The sequence below is a fragment of the Bufo gargarizans genome, chromosome 9 (genome assembly GCF_014858855.1).
Source record: "Bufo gargarizans isolate SCDJY-AF-19 chromosome 9, ASM1485885v1, whole genome shotgun sequence".
In the NCBI taxonomy this organism is placed as follows: domain Eukaryota; kingdom Metazoa; phylum Chordata; class Amphibia; order Anura; family Bufonidae; genus Bufo; species Bufo gargarizans.
The window spans coordinates 117,230,064-117,252,085 of NC_058088.1; the positions used below are offsets into that span (position 1 = coordinate 117,230,064).

General features: G+C 42.6%; 1 protein-coding gene across 1 annotated transcript in view; it reads left to right on the plus strand.

The window, feature by feature from the left end:
- Nucleotides 1-22,022, plus strand: part of TEX11 (testis expressed 11) — a 1,226,647-nt gene that overhangs the window by 919,862 nt on the left and 284,763 nt on the right. The window contains exon 22 of the mRNA XM_044268992.1: nucleotides 4,285-4,368. Coding sequence (XP_044124927.1) covers nucleotides 4,285-4,368 — 84 coding nt within the window. The remainder of the gene's footprint in view (nucleotides 1-4,284; nucleotides 4,369-22,022) is intronic.

The following is a 22,022-nucleotide window of genomic DNA, read 5'->3' on the forward strand; positions in this document are numbered from 1 at the left end:
CAAACGGCCATCTGATACTATTTTCCATGGCACACCTTTCAGAAGTTTTCTTTTGTTCATTTATATTTTACAGATTAGTACTTGTGGTTCATTTCATCCTCATTTCATTAAGAAGCTTTACCTCATGTCTTTGTCTTTCTAGGTTATCGAGTCCCGGTTGCTTACTAAACACGTTGGGTTAAGTCCCAATCTTTTCCCCAGCCGTCCTTAATTCTAAGGTTCGCATCCCGGCGGCTGCCTGGCCCCATGGGCCCCTGGTGGTTGCTTCGGCCCCATGGCTTCAGGGGTCTGACCAATGGTTGTCTGTCCACCTGTGCAGCTATGCTTTTGAATGACTTATATCTTTACCTGCTTGCCAGCTTATGTTATTCTGCTTGCCAGCTTATGTTATAAATTTTTGTTAATGTCCGTTATGATCTCCATTTTCTGTCACGTTTCCCTTCGTCTTTTTAGGTCATGCAGTTGAACTCATCTTAGGGGCTCGTTCCTAACGATATTTCGCCTTGCCTGTTATTCAGGCCACGTAGTTTATCTTTGGTATCGCCTGCCATATCGGTCAAGCTCATGGTTTAATTTCACCTTCACCTTATTCAGGTCACTTTTTATAGTTATAATTCTAGAAAACAAAACAAAACAAAAAACTCAGCCCCATGGCTTCAGGGGCCCAACGACGGCTTCGGCCCCATGGCTTCGGGGGCCCGACGACAGCTTCGGCCCCATGGCTTCGGGGGCCCGACGACAGCTTCGGACCCATGGCTTCGGGGGCCCGACGACAGCTTCGGCCCCATGGCTTCGGGGGCCCGACGACAGCTTCGGCCCCATGGCTTCGGAGGCCCGACGACAGCTTCGGCCCCATGGCTTCGGGGGCCCGACGACAGCTTCGGCCCCATGGCTTCGGGGGCCGACGACAGCTTCGGCCCCATGGCTTCGGGGGCCCGACGACAGCTTCGGCCCCATGGCTTCGGGGGCCCGACGACAGCTTCGGCCCCATGGCTTCGGGGGCCCGACGACTGTTTTCAGTCCTGCTTGGTTGATTGCCTGGTTGGTTGTCCATCTGTGCATCTAGGCTGATTTGGCCGCTATGTATCGCATTAATACCTGCTTCCCTCATTTCCTAATAATCCATGTTGATCACTCACTTTATGTTTTGACCGCAAACTGGTCCAGTTCGCCCTACAGCATCATTGTCATGTCTTACACAGATATTTTGTCTTTCTTTAATTGTTCATGCTTTCATTCAGGTCCTGCCAGAGGAAGAACAAGTAGGGCAATTCCCTCTAGCATTTCAGTCTCTGATCGTAGTCGATCATATCTTGTCAACCGGGTCCCCGCGCAAAGTCTTTGCCTTTTTACCACGACCAGGAATTCTTTTTCGCCAGTAGCTTCATTGCATTGCATTCCCTCACTCATGGGAGGGCATAGACAAAATCTTGTATATTATGGCTTCATAGCTTCTTGCCGCACTAACCTCCGACTCCCTACAACCACGTTGAATCGGATTTTGGACAAGGTCCAGCATTTCCTCACGGTAGAAGATTCAGACAGTAGGTCGGTCTTCACATCTCAAGCGTAAAAACAATTCTCAGGGGCGCACAGTAGAACAACGCGCGGATAGCTGTTGTCTGGGGAACTATTCAAGGATTCTCTTTCAATCTACATGGTTCTTTTTGGCCCTCATTCCTGCATAGTTTAGGCAGTTAGGTTTTAGTCCCACGATCTCCTGACGCTAGGGCATTGCCAGTACTCGTACTAGAATCAGACTTTACAAGTTTCAGTTGGTTTTTATGATCCATTTCACAACGTATTCCCGGTCCTCCATTCCGCTTTGGGGCAGTATCCGCAATATTGAGCATCTTATCTCTGGCCTTGTCATCCACAAGATGGGTTGTAGGTCTCCTACTAGTCTTGCCTCATATACCCCGAATTTTCGCTCTAGATCCCGGACGCCTTGCTTGGCTTGGGGATTAGTTTGCACATCCCATTCAAATTCCTTTTCTACCCTACTTGGCTTGGTTTTTTGCCCACTTATAGGCCTACCCACGATCATGGCTTAGGGCACACAACAAGCCATTTAGTCAGGTCAGCTAAGACACTCCTAGCTGGGTTAGGTTGTTCCCGTTGTTTCTCTCCCTAGGGTTCTTCGGATATCTCTTGGCCGTAGCCATGACCACAAGTTGGTAAGGCTGATTAGTCAGCCTGCATTTGTGGGAGGGGCAGAGGCTCTTCATATACGAGCCACACCCTCACTCACAGGCGTGTGTTTTCACGTGCCCCACCCTCCCTCCCTTATCTTTTAATTTCCACAGGGTATGCCCACTTATAGGCCTACCCACGATCATGACTTAGGGCACACAGCAAGCCATTTAGTCAGGTCTGCTAAGACACGCCTAGCTGGGTTAGGTTGTTCCCGTTGTTTCTCTCCCTAGGGTTCTTCGGATATCTCTTGGCCGTAGCCATGACCACAAATATATTTATATAAAGAGCATTACTACTCATATATAGATATTTAGAACACTAATAGGCTCCATTCACACGTCCGCAAGTGTGGTCCGCATCCGTTCCGCAATTGTGCAGCATGGGGATGGAATGGATGCGGTGAGCACACTATGTGCTCTCTGCACCTGCATTTCCGGAGCGCGGCCCCGAACTTCCGGTCCGCAGCACCGGAAGAAAATAGAGCATGTCCTGTTCCTGTCCGCAGCTGCGGACAAGAATAGGGCTTCTCTATTTAGAGTCGGCCATGTGCGGCCCAGTGTATTGCGGATCCGCAATACACCACGGACGTGTAAATGGACTCATATTGAGGTACCGATACAGATACTTGTAATTATACCTTTTTTATTAACAAGTATTAGTGTCCTTTTGGAGGCTAAAGGACCTGCGATCATGTGACTTGATGACATGAAAGGTCCTTTAGTCTACTGTTACTATTTCTCAAAGATCCTTCATACTCTGGTATGTACACCTATGACACAGGCCCCCAATATGACTTTATCTGGATGGGCCCAGCTTTGCCTGAATTGTACTAGAAAATACACTGTTCCCGGGCCCCTTCTCAACTTTGACCCTTTCTCAACTTGGACCCCAAAGCAGCCACTCCCCCTGCTGCCCCTTTAGTTATGCCACTGCACGCAAGTATGCTTGGAATGAATCCACAATTTCTGTGAGGTAATGATGTTAGTTATATTAGTGAAAATGAAGTGAAAGATTCCCTTTAAGGGATAAAAGCCATTAAAAATGCTAATGACAATTCAACAAGGGAGCTCCAAAAGATCTGTGATAAACTGTTTTAGTGTAACGGTCACATACACACACACACACACACACACAGGGCGGAGGATAGTGACCTCTGCGCTCCACCCTCACCCCTGGCCCTGCCTACTTGCCTCACGAGTCCTGATGACAGGGGACAACTTGACGGCAGTCCCTAACTTAGGATACGTGCGGGAAGGACAGACAAGACAAATAACGGATAGTGAACGGACCGGGTCAAAACCAAGAGCACAACGCAGTACAGAGGAATAAGCAAAGAAAGGTCAGGAGAAGCCGGGGTAATAAATACCAGGAGAGTCGAAAGGTACTAAAGGAGTCCGCAAAGAATAGTCAGGTGGAAGCCGAGGTCAATATACCAGGAAGGATGCGCAGTACAGGAGGAGCAGGCAAAGGATCATCAGGGAACAGGATCATGTAAGTACACAGGTATCCAACAACTGCCAGGAACCTAAATTAACAGGCAATCTGTGGTCAGCAGGCTGCCTGTATTTATAGTGGGGAGTGAGGATCATGTGACGTGGCCAGCGTCACATGACCGACAGACTGACCAGTCGAGCACCGAGTGATCAGCTCGGCGCTCAAGGCAGACCTAGGAGCAGGGAGCCTACCAGCTAGCAAAGCCACCCTGGGAACGAGGTCAAACACAGATCCTTGCTCCCGAAGCTAAGCAGCAGATCTGAGGCTGATGGGAGACCGAGTGCGCCTTCGGCATCCTGTCACATTTAGTATATTATTTACCTTCCTTTTTCATACACACTAGCAAGTGTAAACGGATCATAAAGATGTGTTACAGTTTCAGCAAATAAATGCTTTTGATCGTATAAATGAACAGGGTATGGCCTCAATCTTGGTCTCAAGCTTAGAGATTGAGACCAATCTTAGAGAAGTTATCAGAGCTTTGTCTTTTTCAACCTTTGCCTTCTTCTCAAAACAGAGCCAAGACAGCTTAATGGCATATCACAACTCTTTATACAAAATGACATTTGACTTTTGAACTTTTTCTTACTTCAGCTTACAAGAAGCTTAAAGATCCTCTGATCTGGAAGGAGAGGCATGAACAACGAATCACAGAGGCTCAATGGTTTAGGAAAATTGGTAAGTAATATTTCAGTGTTAATAAAGTAATTAAAAGAAGTTGTATCACTAATAATACATCTCTTATTCACAGGATAGGGGGGTAAGTGTTTGATCGCTAGAGGTCAGACTGCTGGGACCCCCAGTGATCATGAGAACAAGGGCTACACAAGTGCTGCTGACCTGCCTCATGAATGAAACACTGCTGCGCATGTGCATCTTCCATTCCATCACTCCTATCGGATTGCTGCTCAATCTGGAAAACACGCTTAACCCTTAGGCTACCAGCGCCGTACATCTACGGCGCTGGTGCGATATGTAAACATGACGCCCACTTGCACGTGCAGTGGGCGTCATAGCTGGCAGATCTCTGCTGTTTCATACAGCAGAGATCTGCGGCTAATTACCGTGACCAGCAATAATACAGATTGCGGTAATTAAATGCTTCCGGGCTTCCTACCTATGCCCCGTGTGTCCAATCCGGGCATAGGTAGTTGCGCTGAATAAGGTAAGCCTTACTGAGTAGGATAACAGTATTCAAACTGCAATTCCTATTTTGGCCACGATATGCAATTCCTATTTTGGCCACGATAAGAAATGAGCAAAAGTGATTTAAATAAGCTAATAATAAATTCTTGATAAAACAAAATTAAAAATGTAAAAAAAAATGTAATAAGCTCATATATGAGGCACATAACGATCATAAAAAGTTAACAAATATATAAAAAATATATAAAAATTTAAATCACCCCCCTTTCTGTAATTAAAAAATAAATGCCTAAATAAAAATAAATATAAAGATCATGAGTATCACTGCGACCAAAAATGGCCATACTATTAAAATAGAAAAAAAAATCCAATACAGCGAATGGCATAACGGATCAAAGGGTCAAAATGGCCAATTTGCCATTTTTTCATTGCTTCTCTTACCCAAAAAAATGCAATAAAATGTGATCAAAAAGTCATGCATACTCCAAAATGGTATCAATTAAAAGTACATATTGTTCCGCAAAAATTGAGCCCCTAAACAGCTCAGTAGACATAAGTATAAAAAAAGTTATGGGGGTCAGAATATGGTGATATAAAAAAAAAATCTCAAAGTAAATTTTTTTTTTTACACTATTTAGACATAAAAAACCTATACATATCGTATCGTTGTAATCGTACTCACCCAGAGAATAAAGGGCATGGGTCAGTTTTGCCATAAACAAAACTCTGTGCGAACAAAACCCTTAAAACGGTGGAGGGATTGCGCTTTTTTTTCCAATTCAACCTCATTTGCAATTTGTTTACTGCTTCCCACAACAGTTAATAATTAATGGTGGCATTAGAAAGTACAACTTGTCCCGCAAAAAATAAGCCCTCATACAGCTATGTGACCGGAAAAATTAAAAAGTTATGGCTCGCAGAAAATAGGGAAGAAAAATGAAAACGCAAAAACGAAAAAACCTCCGGTAGCCAAAGGGTTAAAAGCTGAAACTGAGTTTCAGCAAAAAACCCAAGTAAACCCCTTCCAAACAGGGGTGCACCACCAATAAGGCGAGGTGAGACGATTGCCTCAGGCAGCACCAGGTAGGGGCAAGAGGGGAGCACCCGAAGGGGATTATCTGTTTATGCAATATAGTATTGGAAAACACAGTGGGCACAGTATGTGGCACTGTATTACCCTGTATGTTTTGTAGCTCTGTATGTCAAGTTTTTCAAGTATGTCTTTAACAGTAGGGCTGGAGGGAAAGGGAAAAGTTAAATAATTGGCATTGGTGGTTGGGGCGCCGTTTCACTTTTCATCTCAGGCAGCAGAAAGACTAGGTGCATCCCTGCTTCCAAAATACTGATTTAAACATATGGACAAAATTGTTGGTACCCTTCCATTGAAGAAAGAAAAACCCACAATGGTCACTAAGCTGACAAAAGTAATAATATACATTGTGGGTTTTTCTTTCTTTAACGGAAAGGTACCAACAATTTTGTCCACGTGTATATATGCAGCATCTTATTTCTTTATGGCCTCTCGCTTTCCTCATGACCTACTACAGCTTGCTTGCAAAAGTATGACCTGCTATTAATGATAAAATAAAATGTACAAAAAAAAACACATCCTTTTATTGCAACAACATACAACATGTAGTTTTTTGGTGTGTTTTTTTGCCACACCAAAAACACAGCACAGCCGTGACGTGTGGCAGCACCCTTATATACATAGTAAGATAGTACATAACGCCGAAAAAAGACATCTGTCCATCCAGTTCGGCCTACAGTAATATAATAATGCAACAGACAGCCACCCTACCTGTTAGTAGTGATGGAAGAACATCTGCTGGGGCGGTTCGCGAACACGAACGTGCGAATGCGATCAAATGTTCGCAAACCGCAAGTTTGCGGTGGGTCCCATTCATTTTAATGGCAGGCGAACCTGAAAAACCTTCAGCTCATATTTGCAGCGAAGAAATAATTACTAGAAGTGCACAAATAGTCCCACAACATGGACAGTGACATACCATGTATTACATGTATTATTCGAATTTGCGATCTCCATTCATTTTGTTTTCAATGCGAAATATCAGCAATATCATTTTCGCGTACGCGCATGCGTAAATGCACTATACAGTACCCAAATGCACTATAAAGAAAGTATATTGGTATAAAACACCGCGCTTCAATCTGTTTTTTTGGGGGACGACTGGTATATCACACCAGTAGAAATTATTTGTTCCAATAACGCTTGTCCCTCTATATGCCTGCAGTATCGCAGCAGAACCGCACACAACTGCCGCACAATACAAATGCACTATAATATACTTTCTAACATAGAAAGTATATTATAACATTGTACAAGGAAGGCAATACATTAGAATATACCTGAAGATAAAACTTAACCTTTAATAATTTTACTATGAGGGTCCATTCACACGTCCGTAAGTGTTTTGCGGATCCGCAAAACACGGACACTGGTAATGTGCATTCCGCAATTTGTGGACCGCACATCGCCGGCACTATAATAGAAAATGCCTAATCTTGTCTGCAATTGCGGACAAGAATAGGACATGTTCTATTTTTTGGCGGAAACTGAAGCACAGATGCGGAAGTGCGGATTTGGTGTCCCTGACAGCCTGTCCCTGCTCCACACAGCAACCTCTCCCTACACTGGCAAAACACTGCATGCAAAATGGCGGCCAGATCAGGTTTATTTTCTAAGGTAGGGGGTATGTCCATGTGATGAAATGTCTCAATTGGCTGTCCTGTACCACCTGATGGATGTGTCATATGTCAAAGTTCTTCACAATGTAAAAGAATATGGCGGGCGTAAATTTCTCCATATGTTCGCATGTTTGGCGAATAGCGAACATGCAAAGTTCACCGCAAAACGACCGCCGGGTGAACCGCAAGGCCATTTCTACCTGTTAGTCCCGCTACCTGATATGGTTACACAGCCTTTGCAAGCACCAGTCAGCTACATTAATTCCCGTACTTAGGCAGAGTAATTGTGCTACTCTGAAAGCTGTAACCAACATGTCTGTGCTAGCCGGACCCTGTACTTGACATGGCTACGAAGTCAATGCGAGCACTAGATGGCTGAATTACCTCATTATATGGGCGTCATAATTGTGTTTTTGCTAGATCCTGTATCTGACATAAATATGCCGTTATTGGGCACACCAAACAGCCTCATTAGCCCTTTACCTGGTGGAGTAAGCATACTAAGGCTAGTTACAATGTTTGCCATGGTTTTGCATGGTTTGATACTAGCAATAGGAAAAATATTCTGCTATGTCTAGACTCACACAGCACCTTTTCCCCTTCCATAGATAGTGTTCTGGTTCTGATCCAATAGTCAGGCTAAGTTGATGTACTGCTCCGAATCGGTATCAAATAGTAGGCATACGTACGCCAAGAGAAATCACACACAGACTGTCACAGAGAAGTCAATGCTAGATGTTCTGTTTATTGCTCACCATACATAGCTTTATATAGCAGAGAAAGGGGAACTTTATGACTCAACTAATTGATCTCATTGTCACATTACTAAAGTCCAATGGACACGTATCACATCAGACTAGCAGAAGTCAGCAATATCATAAAGTGATTAGTAAGGGAGTTGGCAGATGCTTCAGGAGCCATTTTGTCAAGCAAACTGTTAGTTATAATACAAGCAAGTATACACTTAATATATATGATTCCACAACAGTCCCCCCTTGTAGACTTGATTGTAGACTTTCCCTTAACCTAGCGAATCCACAGTGAATACCATTCGTATCCTCTTCACCGACAGTGGCAACAACCTATCCCTTATGGATAAGTTCCCGGTTAAGCTGACTTCTGATAATACCCTGGGATTAATCTGTCCCTAATTCTCATGTCTTGGATCTTCAGTCTTGGGTGGAGGAGCTTCATCAACTGGAGATGGAGAAGGCGTAGGTGTCGGGAATGAAGGGATCACATTCACATCTACTACTGTACTAGCCATTTGCTCATAGAGGAGCAGTATGGGTTCTTCAGCAGTCTTCTTCCTCTTGGTGATGCGGTTAATGCAAGAAACAACAACTTTGATCAGTATGTAGCTTATCAATAATATTAGGGCTATCCCTGAATTATTCCCATCAGCCATCCACTAATTCCCTTGAACCAGTTACTGGGATTAAGGAATGAGAAAGTGTCAGACCACCATGTTGATTTATCTGCTCTATGAGCCTCTAACCATTTATCACATATCTCACTCATCTTTTCCAAACCCACTTTCACTTGTAGATTACCTTGTGGATCAATATAATGGCAGCATGCGGTGCCTACTATCTGACACATACCTCCATCCTTCACAGTCAAATAGTCTCATACTAAAGTGTGTTGATTAGTGACTATGATAAGCTGATTCTGGACAATATTAGATATGTTCATCAGTTTCATTATCTCCCAAATCTGATCATCTAAGTAGTCAGTAGCCATTACTAGTTTGTCATACGTTTGCATAATCATAGGATAGATAAACAGGGTACTAAAGAATTTGTTGGCACCACTCATTTCCACAAGAAGGGGTTTTCCATTTGGTCTAGGAGTGTTATTTGCAGCTCTTTTATATAAGGTGTGTTTGGGGATAGCATTGACATTTAGGTTTCCATGGGGCAGTATAAAAGTGGCTGGCATGAGCCTAGCATTGTACAGCAATTGTACATAAACCATTGAAATCCGGAGGGAGCCATTTATATGCCCTGTGTGTACATACCATGTATATGTTTTCTGGGACGGAGACCACTGTACTATTGAACAAACGAGTGATTAAGTGGGCTAATACGACACCTTCTGCTAGTTTTTGACCCTCTTTTTGACCCTCTGTGGTGTCACTAGTTATCCCTGTTACCAGGTTACTTATACTGCGGCGGGCGCAGGCTAGATCACCGCTTGCTCCAGCATATATACCAATGCACTGTACTGGACTGTCCGGGTTGGAATCATTACAGCCTGATTTGTTATGGGGACTAAAAACCATACCTTGGGTCTGCACCTGTAGACAGTGACTGTAGGTCCAATTTGGAAAGCAGGATACATTGCTCCACATGTAGTCATTCCAGGGCATATTGCTATACTCAGCTAAGGGTCCGGTTCTGTTTATCATTAGCCATGGGGACCCATCCCATGCTACCACTATTAGGGAAGCTTTCTTGTTGCCATCTTTAGAATTTACCTCATCTATACTATAAAGCAAGATAGCTGATCCTGCCAAATCTTTTAACTCTAGGAGGGTTAGGGGCACAGCTAAATAAGGCATAGCTCTAGCATTTACTGGGCCATGTGTACATATCCAACAATCTTTTAGTGAAGAGGTGGTGTCCGAGTCACCTTCCTTCAGACTCTCATACACCTGATGATGTTTGACAAACTTATTGTCCTACCCGTCATCCTTTCCTGGGGGAGGTGTGTATGCACTGGTGAGTGTTAATAGTGCTAACAGACAAAGGAAACTCATTTTATTAGCTCTGGATCTGGCGGGTTCCTTATCCTTTTGCAGTGAGAGGCGTGGATCCAGGTGGATCTCCCTTCGAGCTTTACAGAAGTCGGAGTGGTCAGTAGTACTTGGTAAGGCCCCTCGAAGCGTGGTTCTAGGGTACTTCTGATGTGTTTCTTGACCACTACCCACTCTCCTGGTTTCAGAGTGTGGCTGCCTTCTAGGGAGTCAGGATCTGGAATGGAAGAAGAGACTTGTGCATGGATGTTAGACAACTGTTTGCTCAAAGCTATCACATACTTTGCAATAGATTCATAATGCATTTGCAATTGTTGTGGGAAGTACAGCCCCATCCGAGGTCCTGACCCAAACAATATCTCATGTGGAGTCAGTTTGTGGAGAGGTTTGGGAGTGTGCCTGACTGCAAAGAGTCGTATTGGTAAACACTGAACCCAGTTAAGCCCTGTCTCCCTAGTCATTTTCATTATATTCGACTTTAATACCCCGTTCAGTCTTTCGACCTTGCAGCTACTTTGGGGTCTGTAGGGGGTGTGGAATGCGAGGTGTGACCCTACCATCTTCCAGACCTCTTGGGTTAGGTTAGCAGTGAATGCTGGGCCCTGATCACTCTCAATGACCTCATGTACCCCGTACCTACAGACAGTTTCCTGTATCAATTTCTTAGCAGTAGTTGTTGCTGTCTGATTCCTGACGGGGTAGGCTTCTGGCCAGCCAGAGAACATGTCTACCACTACTAACACGTATTGAAACCCTTGGCACATTGGCATCTGGATATGATCGATCTGGATCCTCTGGAAGGGGTATGAGGCTTTTGGGAGACATCTTTTGGGCGTAGGCTCAGTCCTACCGGGATTGCATTGGGCACAGATTAGACATGACTGGACATATTCCACCAGAACAGGGGTGATTCCTGGGGCTACCCATATTTTATCGATTAGCTCTTTCATTATTGTCTTGGATTGATGAGTGGGTCCATGGGCCACAGAGGCAATTATAGGATAGAGCGCTCTAGGCAAGCACACTTTCTTCCCTTGTGTCCAAAGTCCGGATTCTTCTTCAAGGGCTGACTCCTTTAGCCAGGTTTCCTATTCTGAGCGAGTGGCTTGCTTCTGCATCTGTTTCAGTAGATCCCATGATACTTCTTGTTGTTTGAGATCCTTTTGTGCCAGCATGACTTTATCTAGCTGTGCTCTTTCCTCTTCCATTGCTGCCTGCTTGGCTGCTTGGTCAGCCAAAGCATTTCCTTTGGCTTCTGGTGTGTCAGCACGGGTATGCGCCTTTACTTTGATTACTGCCACTTTGGTGGGCAGGAGTACTGCAGCCATTAAAGCCTCTACTGCTAAAGCATGTTTAATTGGAGTTTCTGCAGCTGTAATGTAATCTCTGGCCTTCCATATTATTCCAAAATCATGAACTACTCCAAAGGCATATCTGGAGTCTGTGTAGATGTTGGCAGTGGAGTCTTTTGCTATGAGGCAGGCCTCAGTAAGGGCTATGAGTTCAGCCTCTTGTGCTGACTGGTCTGGGCGCAATTGCCTTGCACACAGCACTTCATACTTCATTTGTACCGTGACAGAATACCCTCTTTTGCTATATGGAATACTAACTTGCTGCCTTAAGTTGTTATCCCATGAACAATATAAAAAATGAAAATCATACATAATCCAGTACTTGACAACCTCTTTCTAACAAAGCTAAAACCAGCCCTGTACCTCACATGGATCCAGAGATCTGCCCATTTATTGCGGCAATCGGTCTGCGAGATTTATTTTAACCCCTTTAGGACACCGCCTTATTTCACCTTAAGGACCAGGTCATTTAAGTGGTGATAACTTTAAAACGCTTTGACTTATCCAGCCCATTCTGAGAGTGTTTGTTTGTCACATATTGTACTTCATGACACTGGTAAAATGAAGTCCCAAAAAATGTTATTTATAAAAAAATACCAAATTTACCAATTTTCAATTTCTCTACTTCTATAATACATAGTAATACCTACAAAAAAAGTTATTACTTTTACATTCCCTATAAGTTGCCATATGTCTACTTCATGTTTAGATCATTTTGGGAATCATATTTTATTTTTTGGGGATGTTACAAGGCTTAGAAGTTTAGAAGCAAATCTTGAAATTTTTCAGAAATTTTCAAAAACCCAATTCTTAGGAACCAGTTCAGGTCTGAAGTCACTTTGCGAGGCTTACATAATAGAAAACACCCAAAATGACCCTATTCTAGAAACTACACCCCTCAAGGTATTCAAAACTGATTTTACAAACTTCGTTAACCCTTTAGGTGTTCCAAAAGGATTAATGGAAAATAGAGATCCAATTTCAAAATTTCACTTTTTTGGCACATTTTTTATTTTAATAATTTTTTTTTCAGTTACAAAGCAAGGGTTAACAGCAAAACCAAACTCAATATTTATGGCTCTGATTCTGTAGTTTACAGAAACACCCCTAGAGTAGAAACTCCAAAAAAGTGACCCCATTTTAGAAACTACGGGATAGGGTGGCAGTATTGTTGGTACTAGTTTAGGGTACATATGATTTTTGGTTGCTCTATATTACACTTTTTGTGAGGCAAGGTAACAAGAATTTGGCACCGTTTTTATTTTTTGTTATTTACAACATTTATCTGACAGGTTAGATCATGTGGTATTTTTATAGACCAGGTTGTCACAGATGCGGCGATACCTAATATGTATACTTTTTTTATTTATGTAAGTTTTACACAATGATTTCTTTTTTTAAAGAAAAAAAAAATCATGTTTTAGTGTTTCCATAGTCTGAGAGCAATAATTTTTTCAGTTTTTGGGCGATTACCCTGGGTAGGGTATAATTTTTGAGGGATGAGATGACGGTTTTATTGGCACTATTTTGGGGTGCGTGTGACTTTTTGATCACTTGCTATTACACTTTTTGTGATGTAAGGTGACAAAAAATGGTTTATTTAGCACAGTTTTTATTTTAAATTTTTTACGGTGTTCATCGGGGTTAGGTCATGTGATATTTTTATAGAGCCAGTCGAGACAGACATAGAGATACCTAATATGTATACTTTTTTTTATTTATGTAAATTTTACACAATAACAACTTTTTTAAAACAAAAATAATGATGTTTTAGTGTCTCCATATTCTGAGCCATAGTTTTTTTTTATTTTTGGGCGATTGTCTCAGGTAGGGGCTCATTTTTTGTGGGATGAGGTAATGGTTAGATTGGTACTATTTTGGTGGGCAAACGCCTTTTTGATCGCTTGCTGTTGTACTTTTTGTGATGTAAGGTGACAAAAAAATTGTTTATTTAGCAGTTTTTTTTTTTGTTTTTTTACGGTGTTCATCTGAGGGGTTAGGTCATGTGATATGTTTTATAGAGCCGGTCGATACAGACATAGCGATACCTAATATGTATAATTTTTTTGCCCCCTATTTTTTACCTTTTTTTTTTACTTTATTTGGGGAAAATTATGTTTTTGTTTATTTTTACTTGAAACTTTTTACTTTTTTATATTTTTATTTTATTTAATCCAATAAAATACAAAAAGAGCAGTAGTATTACATTTAACAATTACATGATAAAAACATCAGGCATCAGCCAAGAGGAAGTAAGAATGCTTAATACAATTGCACTGATAGAAGTAGTAGGGTATTCGGTCCCCTGCCACTAAAACACCCCCTACATGGAGATACTTGACCTATCCAGTATATTACAGTAAATAGCCCATTACTTATATTACCTTTAAACCTTTATTCCTTATTTCCCTCCTCCCCCATCCCATCCCACCCTTCCCAAACCCATATCCCCCCACCCTATATCCATTGGGGGGGGGGGACAAAAAATAAATAAAAATAAAAAATATATATATCTATATCTATTTATTTATATATTTTAGCCACTGAGCCCAAATTTTCTCCTGTCTATAACCTATGTTACTCTTAATGTATCCTACTCTTTCTATTATACAATTGGAGTTCATCAAATTTTCCCATTCTTTTATTATTAGTAACTCGGGACATATCCATCTTCTTGCTATCAATAAACGAGCTATAAAACATGATTTATATAACATAATTTCATTCTCCTTTGATAGCTCATGGGAAGTTTCACCCAAAATACATATAGAAGCCGTCCATTGGATTTTAAAACTAAAAATATCCCCGATTAATTCAATCAGACTGCACCAGAATGGTTGAATCTTTGGGCACCTCCACCACATATGGATAATGTCCGCTTTATCATTCATACATCTAGGACATAGTCTGGGTGTTTTAGGCTACTTTCACACTAGCGTTCGTCGGTCCGCTCGTGAGCTCCGTTTGAAGGAGCTCACGAGCGGACCCGAACGCAGCCCTCCAGCCCTGATGCAGTCTGAATGGAGCGGATCCGCTCAGACTGCATCAGTCTGGCGGCGTTCAGCCTCCGCTCCGCTCGCCTCCGCACGGACAGGCGGACAGCTGAACGCTGCTTGCAGCGTTCGGGTGTCCGCCTGGCCGTGCGGAGGCGCGCGGATCCGTGCGGATCCGTCCAGACTTACAATGTAAGTCAATGGGGACGGATCCGTTTGAAGATGCCACAATATGGCTCAATCTTCAGGCGGATCCGTCCCCCATTGACTTTACATTGAAAGTCTGGACGGATCCGTACGAGGCTATTTTCACACTTAGCTGTTATATGCTAAAAATAATGCAGACGGATCCGTTCTGAACGGAGCCTCCGTCTGCATTATTATGATCGGATCCGTTCAGAACGGATCCGATCGAACGCTAGTGTGAAAGTAGCCTTAGCTGAAACTTTCTTGAGCCATTTTGGTGTTATGTATAAACGGTGTAATATCATAAACTGAGTTACCCTATGAGAGGGATTCCTCAGATATGGTTTAAAACACCAACATTTTCCCCACTGATCGTCTGTTATTATCCCTATATCATTCTCCCATTTTAATTCACTATTACAAATAAATCCCTCGCTTCTAGTTTCTCGTATCTTTTTTACACAAACTTGACACCAATTTGTGCTTACCTTGTTGTAGACAACACCTTTGTTGTAGACGTTCTCTTTCCTCATCTTCTCCATTCAGATCAGACCGCCACTTCTGTATTGGAATGCATTCGCTGTATGAGTAATACAGTGTGTATTATTAATACAGGTTCCTGCCTGTGAGATCCAGGGGGCTGGATCTCACAGGCACGTCACAGGAAGGCAGCGGCGATGCCTCAGGAAGGCTTTGCGCTGCCTTCCATGCCATCGGGTCCCCCCTACAGCCGCATGGGGACCCGATGGCACCGCCGCCAGCCGCCGCAAACCGACGCAAACCGCAGGTAATAGCCGCAAACCGCAGGTCCTAATTGACCTGCGGCTTGCGGCGATCGCCGACACTGGGGGTCAGGGCATTTAGCCAAGGTGCCTGCTCAATGATTTGAGCAGGCATCTTGTCCTGATCACCGCCAGGCGGCGGTGATCGGAAATACACATGACGTACCGGTACGTCATGTGTCCTTAAGTACCAGGACAACATGCCGTACCGGTACGTCATGTGTCCTGAAGAGGTTAAAGGGAGTCTGTCACCTCCATATGGCCATATACAGTGCTTACATTGCGCTATAGCACACCTATACATGAATGTTATGGTACCTTTGTTTTTGTAGAAGGATATATAGGACGGCTCCCCCTCTGGTTGGTGATGGAAAGGTGCTCCAAACTGATGTGCACCCTGTTCACCAAATACAATATTTAAAAGAAAATGAATGGGCACTCTTATAAGTGGAATCACATAGGCTCAATAAGTAGTAAATCACTAAAATGTATTATTAGTATAAAATATATGTAAGATGATAGTCTATATAAAATAATAATTAATAAATAGATGGTAGCAACACTATGATTATTCAACCAAATCTACAAAGTTATTCCAAATATTCAAGGATGCCAGCTGATAGGCTGTTGAGATACAAGTCCCAAGGTTCCGGTTATTGAGATACAAGTCCCAGATTCAGGTTAAGTTCCTCCAAATATCATAAATCTCAAATATTAATTCAAGGGATCCATATGAGTCATAAGTAAAATGACAATAATCAGTAATGATCAAAATCTGTGAAAAATATATAAAAAAAATATATAAAAAAGTATACAAAAAATAAGCCAAAGCAATATATATCGTGGGGTGTATCCAAAATTAAATCCAGATGCAAAAAATATTAAAATAGGAATAGGAAAGTATTTTGGAGAATTACATAAATATTGGAAATTGGCAAAGTTGCTGCTTAAGTTTTTATAATAGCAATTTGTATATACTCCAGAATGTTATGAAGAGTGATCAGATGAATTGCATAGTCCTTCTTTGCCATGAAAATTAACTTAATCCCCAAAAAAACCTTTCCACTGCATTTCATTGCTATCATTAAAGGACCTGCTGAGATCATTTCAGTAATCGTCTTGTTAACTCAGGTGAGAATGTTGACGAGCACAAGGCTGGAGATCATTATGTTAGGCTCATTGGGTTAAAATGGCAGACTTGACCTGTTAAAAGGAGGGTGACGCTTGAAATCATTGTTCTTCCATTGTTAACCATGGTGACCTGCAAAGAAACGCGTGCAGCCATCATTGCATTGCATAAACATGGCTTCACAGGCAAGGATATTGTGGCTACTAAGATTGCACCTCAATCAACAATTTATAGAATCATCAAGAACTTCAAGAAAAGATGTTCAATTATTGTTAAGAAGGCTTCAGGGCATCCAAGAAAGTCCAGCAAGCACCAGGATCATCTCTTAAAGTGAATTCAGCTGCGGGATCTGAGTGCCACCAGTGCAGAGCTTGCTCAGGAATGCAGCAGGTAGGTGTGAGCGCATCTGCACGCACAGTGAGGCGAAGACTTTTGGAAGATGGCCTGGTGTCAAGAAGGGCAGTAAAGAAGCCACTTCTCTCCAAAAAAAACATCAGGGACAGATTGATCTTCTGCAGAAAATATAGTGAATGGACTGCTGAGGACTGGGGCAAAGTCATATTCTCCGATGAAGCCTCTTTACGATTGATTGGGGCATCAGGAACAAGGCTTGTCCGGAGAAGAAAAGGTGAGCGCTACCATCAGTCCTGTGTCATGCCAACAGTAAAGCATCCTGATACCATTCATGTGTGGGGTTGCTTCTCATCCAAGGAGTGGGCTCACTCACAATTTTGCCCCAAAACACAGCCATGAAAGAATGGTACCAAAACACCCTCCAACAGCAACTTCTTTCAACAATCCAACAACAGTTTGCTGAAGAACAATGCATTTTCCAGCACGATATAGCAAAAGTGATAACTTAGTGGCTCGGGGACCAATATGTTGACATTTTGTGTCCATGGCCTGGAAACTCCCCAGATCTTAATCCCATTGAGAACTTGTGGTCAATCCTCAAGAGGCGGGTGGACAAACAAAAACCCACTAATTCTGACAAACTCCAAGAAGTGATTATGAAAGAATGGGTTGCTATCAGTCAGGAATTGTCACGGCTGGGGATGGGGGAAACCCTCAGCCGTGCTATGACAGAAGATAATGGTCGCTGTTAGGCCAGGAGAGAAATCAGGGAGCAGGTCACCTCCTAATACGTCCCTAATTCTTACCCTGACTCCTAGCTGTATGAGCCGACCCTGATGGTAGGAGGGCTCATACTCCGGAACCTAGGGTCCCTACTAGCCCTCAGGGTAGCCCTGAACTAGGAGCAGGGTAAGACGACCTGTTCCTCCTAGACATAGACGAACAGGAGTCTCACTGGCCAAGCTGCAAGGAAAGGGGAACATATACAGCATATTGCAATGGCAGGTAAGTGAAACAAGTACCACACCTACCTGCCACAGACACACAGCCTGGTACCCATGTACAAGTGCTGCTGTCCACAACAACACAAACGGACACAGCACACACCATACATCACACAGGAACCCAGGAAATCATAGCTGCAATAAACACAAAGAGACCATAGAAACATCTTCATAGCATCATACATAAAATTATGACCACAAGGGTGGCCCTCACTGGATAGATGGTATATGACCAGGAGGATGACTCCAGCATAACACATGGCTTGAGTACCCCTCAGATACAGGCATCCAGCGGAAGCTAAATAGCCCAAGTAGCCACACCCACACACAGACACACCCAGTGTTCACACACTAGGAATGAAGTTAACCCTTCCAACACCAGGCAAGGGAAGAAAGCCACTTAAAGGGGAAGTGTACAAACAACATCACACTGCACCTGTTACTACCGGCAACGACATGCGTGGCATCCATGTCCTGGGAGCCAGCCAGAAGGCCGAGACACTGCCACCACATGTACACAACACCACACGTTTCCACGGGCAAGCGCAAGTGAAGAAAAGTGTCACAATGCACACCATAGGCCGTGACAGGAATTGGCCCAGAAGTTGATTGAGAGCATGCCCAGTCGAATTGCAGAGGTCCTGAAAAAGAAGGGCCAACACGGCAAATACTGACTCTTTGCATAAATGTCATGTAATTGTCGATAAAAGCCTTTGAAACGTATGAAGTGCGTGTAATTATAGTGCACTACATCACAGAAACAACTGAAACAAAGATCTAAAAGCAGTTTATCAGCAAACTTTGTGAAAACTAATATTTGTGTCATTCTCAAAACATTTGGCCACGACTGTACACACATTGCCATCTCAATTATACTGTCGAGATCCTTTCTTGATTTATAAGCACGCCTGCATTTTAAGAGATCACTTTATCTCTATATTGTTGTACTTTATATTTTTCCACATTGTTGCGATTTCCTATTTCGATTTTTATATTTTTTGCATCAGGATTTTATTTTGGATACACCCCACGATATATATTGCTTTGGCTTATTTTTTGTATACGTTTTTATATATTTTTCACAGATTTTGATCATTACTGATTATTGATATAGGTCACGCTGTTGGATACCATTTCCTTTAATCTTTTTTCACATCATTGTCATTTTACTTATGACTTATATGGATCCCTTGAATTAATATTTGAGATTTATGATATTTGGAGGAACTTAACCTGAACCTGGGACTTGTATTTCAATAACCGGAACCTTGGGACTTGTATCTCAACATCCTATCAGCTGTCATCCTTGAATATTTGGAATAACTTTGTAGATTTGGTTGAATAATCATAGTGTTGCTACCATTTATTTATTATTTTATATAGACTATCATCTTACATATATTTTATACTAATAATACATTTTAGTGATTTACTACTTATTTACTACTTATTGAACCTTTTTCTTTGTCTTTACACTTCCAGAAGCTGGAAAAACAATCTTTGATTGATATGCAAATGAGCACTCGCAAGTGCCCAGGGGCGGTGTTCACTGTGTTGGTGCCCAGGTTGCCCTGCCTTTTTTCATTGTTCCCCCGCCCCAGCCGCTGCATATGCCCGCCCTCCTATTCCCTTGCGTCATCCTAAGGTCCGGCCGAGATCCCGCGACTGTGCACTGCCGCCGGGCCAGAGCATGCGCACTGCAATACCCATTGTTGGCACGGTATCGCTTTAACTACTTTAACATGCTCCGGTGAACGGCGCAAAACCAGCGGCAATGTGGCATTTGCTGGCACATGTGCAGTAGTTAAAGCGATGCAGTGCCCACAATGGGCATCACAGTGCGCATGCTCTGGCCCAGCGAGTCGCGGGATCTCGGCCGAACCTTTTGATGACGTAAGGGAATAGGAGGGCGGGCATATGTAGAGGCTGGGGTGGGGACACAATGAAAAAAGGCAGGGCAGCCTGGGCACCAACACAGTGAACGTCTCCCCTGGGCACTTGTGAGTGCTCATTTGCATATCGATCAAAGTTAGTTTTTCCAGCTTCTGCAAGTGTAAAGACAAAGGTACCATAACATTTATGTATAGGTGTGCTATAGGGCAATGTATGCACTGTATATGGCCATATGGAGGTGACAGACTCCCTTCAAGCTGGCAGCTTAGGAGTATGTTCTTTCTCATGGGTGTGTCCTTTATGCTGCAGCTGGTGGCAGTTGAAGTATGGGACTGAGCTTGTGCTTGTACTGCCTTCTTAGTTCTACCTTCCAGACTCCAAAAATGTCATCCATAACATTGTCCGCTCCCACTTCATCCAAACTAGACGGTCTGGATAAAATATGTTTCTGGCAGATGCAGAAACTATTCCATCAAATTTCCAAGGATTCTGTTATTCCTGGGGGAGATGCCACTGTTTCAGATTCGCCAAAACATCTTTCTGAAGCCCTCATCTGAAAATGGTACAGCCAGTTTTCCTCTGCAGGATAGCACTTCAGTGAGGTTTTTTGAATGCAGCCACATCATAGTGCTCCCCTCTGCACTTCCAGTGTTGATCCGATGTTCGTTTTGTTTCAAACTTGGGCTTCTCAACCAGTTTTCAGTGGCTCTCTTATGGCTTGAATTGCTGACTCCTATGTCCTTGCTCCAAGACTAGACAAGGTCATTTCTGAGGCCACTAATTGCAAGACTCTCACTTGTCATATTTTTAACCTCAATATCCAGTCCCAGTTCTTTGGGGCACTATTCCAGCCCCCATTCTACAGGGTAAAAAAGCGTGAATCAAAACTTGTCTTCAATCCTCTACATTGGGTTTTTACTGGATCCACCTTGCAAGAAGGTCAACTCTCTCTCTCAGGGATGCCCTCATTCATTTTCAGAGACCTTTGAATACGTCTCTTTCCAGATGCACATGTCAGAAAGTACACCTTTTGGGCTACAAACTAAAACTTGTTTCCCTGTCCCCTATTTTGTTTCTATGTCCTTTCCTCCTAGCCACTGCTCTGCAGACTATTTCCTCCTCCAGGGTCTGATCATTCCTGTTCCTCAAGTGAGAAGTGTCTTGCAGGGGATTTTACTCCAGCATTCTTTGTAGTCACCAAGAAGGACAGATTTAGTCACCCCATTCTGGATCAAAGGTGGCTTATCTTTTTCAGTTGGAATTGGTGAAGAAGAAGATGGAGTTTTTTTTCTAGGAGTGGAAGTTCACAATTCCACATTGCCATGTGAAGGGCCTCTGAGTGTTTCTTCAGTTTCCCTTTGACTTGTCAACTGCCCCAGGATTCTACTAGTGATGAGCGGGAGGTGCCATATTCGATTTCGCGATATTTCACGAATATTCGATTGAATATTCGTCCTATATTCATCGAAATCGAATATTCGTCATTTTTCTATTTATCGCGAATAATATACGATTTAATTATTCGCGTATTTCTTTTGACAGTATAAGGCAACGTTCCTATGACATTGACTATGGCTAGGCTAATATGTGTATTTTACGAATATTCATAATATTGCTCTAACTTCGTCTTTTAGAATATTACGAATATTCTAAAAGACGAAGTTAGAGCAATATTACGAATACTCATAACATACACATATAGGCTGTAATTTAGCTAATATAGTGCTATAATCTTTTTTTTGTAGTCTAACTTTTTTGCCTCTTCTGAACTTCAGTTTTGGAAAATATATACACTAATAAAAAAAATTACTATAGCACTATATTAGCTAAATTGCAGTCTATATGTGTATTTTACGAATTTTCGTAATATTGCTCTAACTTCGTCTTTTAGAATATTACGAATATTCTAAAAGACGAAGTTAGAGCAATATTACGAATATTTGTAAAATACACATATAGACTGTAATTTATGTGTACTGTTATTCCACTTTGGCATACTGCTCCCGACAAGCGTCCCCGTAACCAT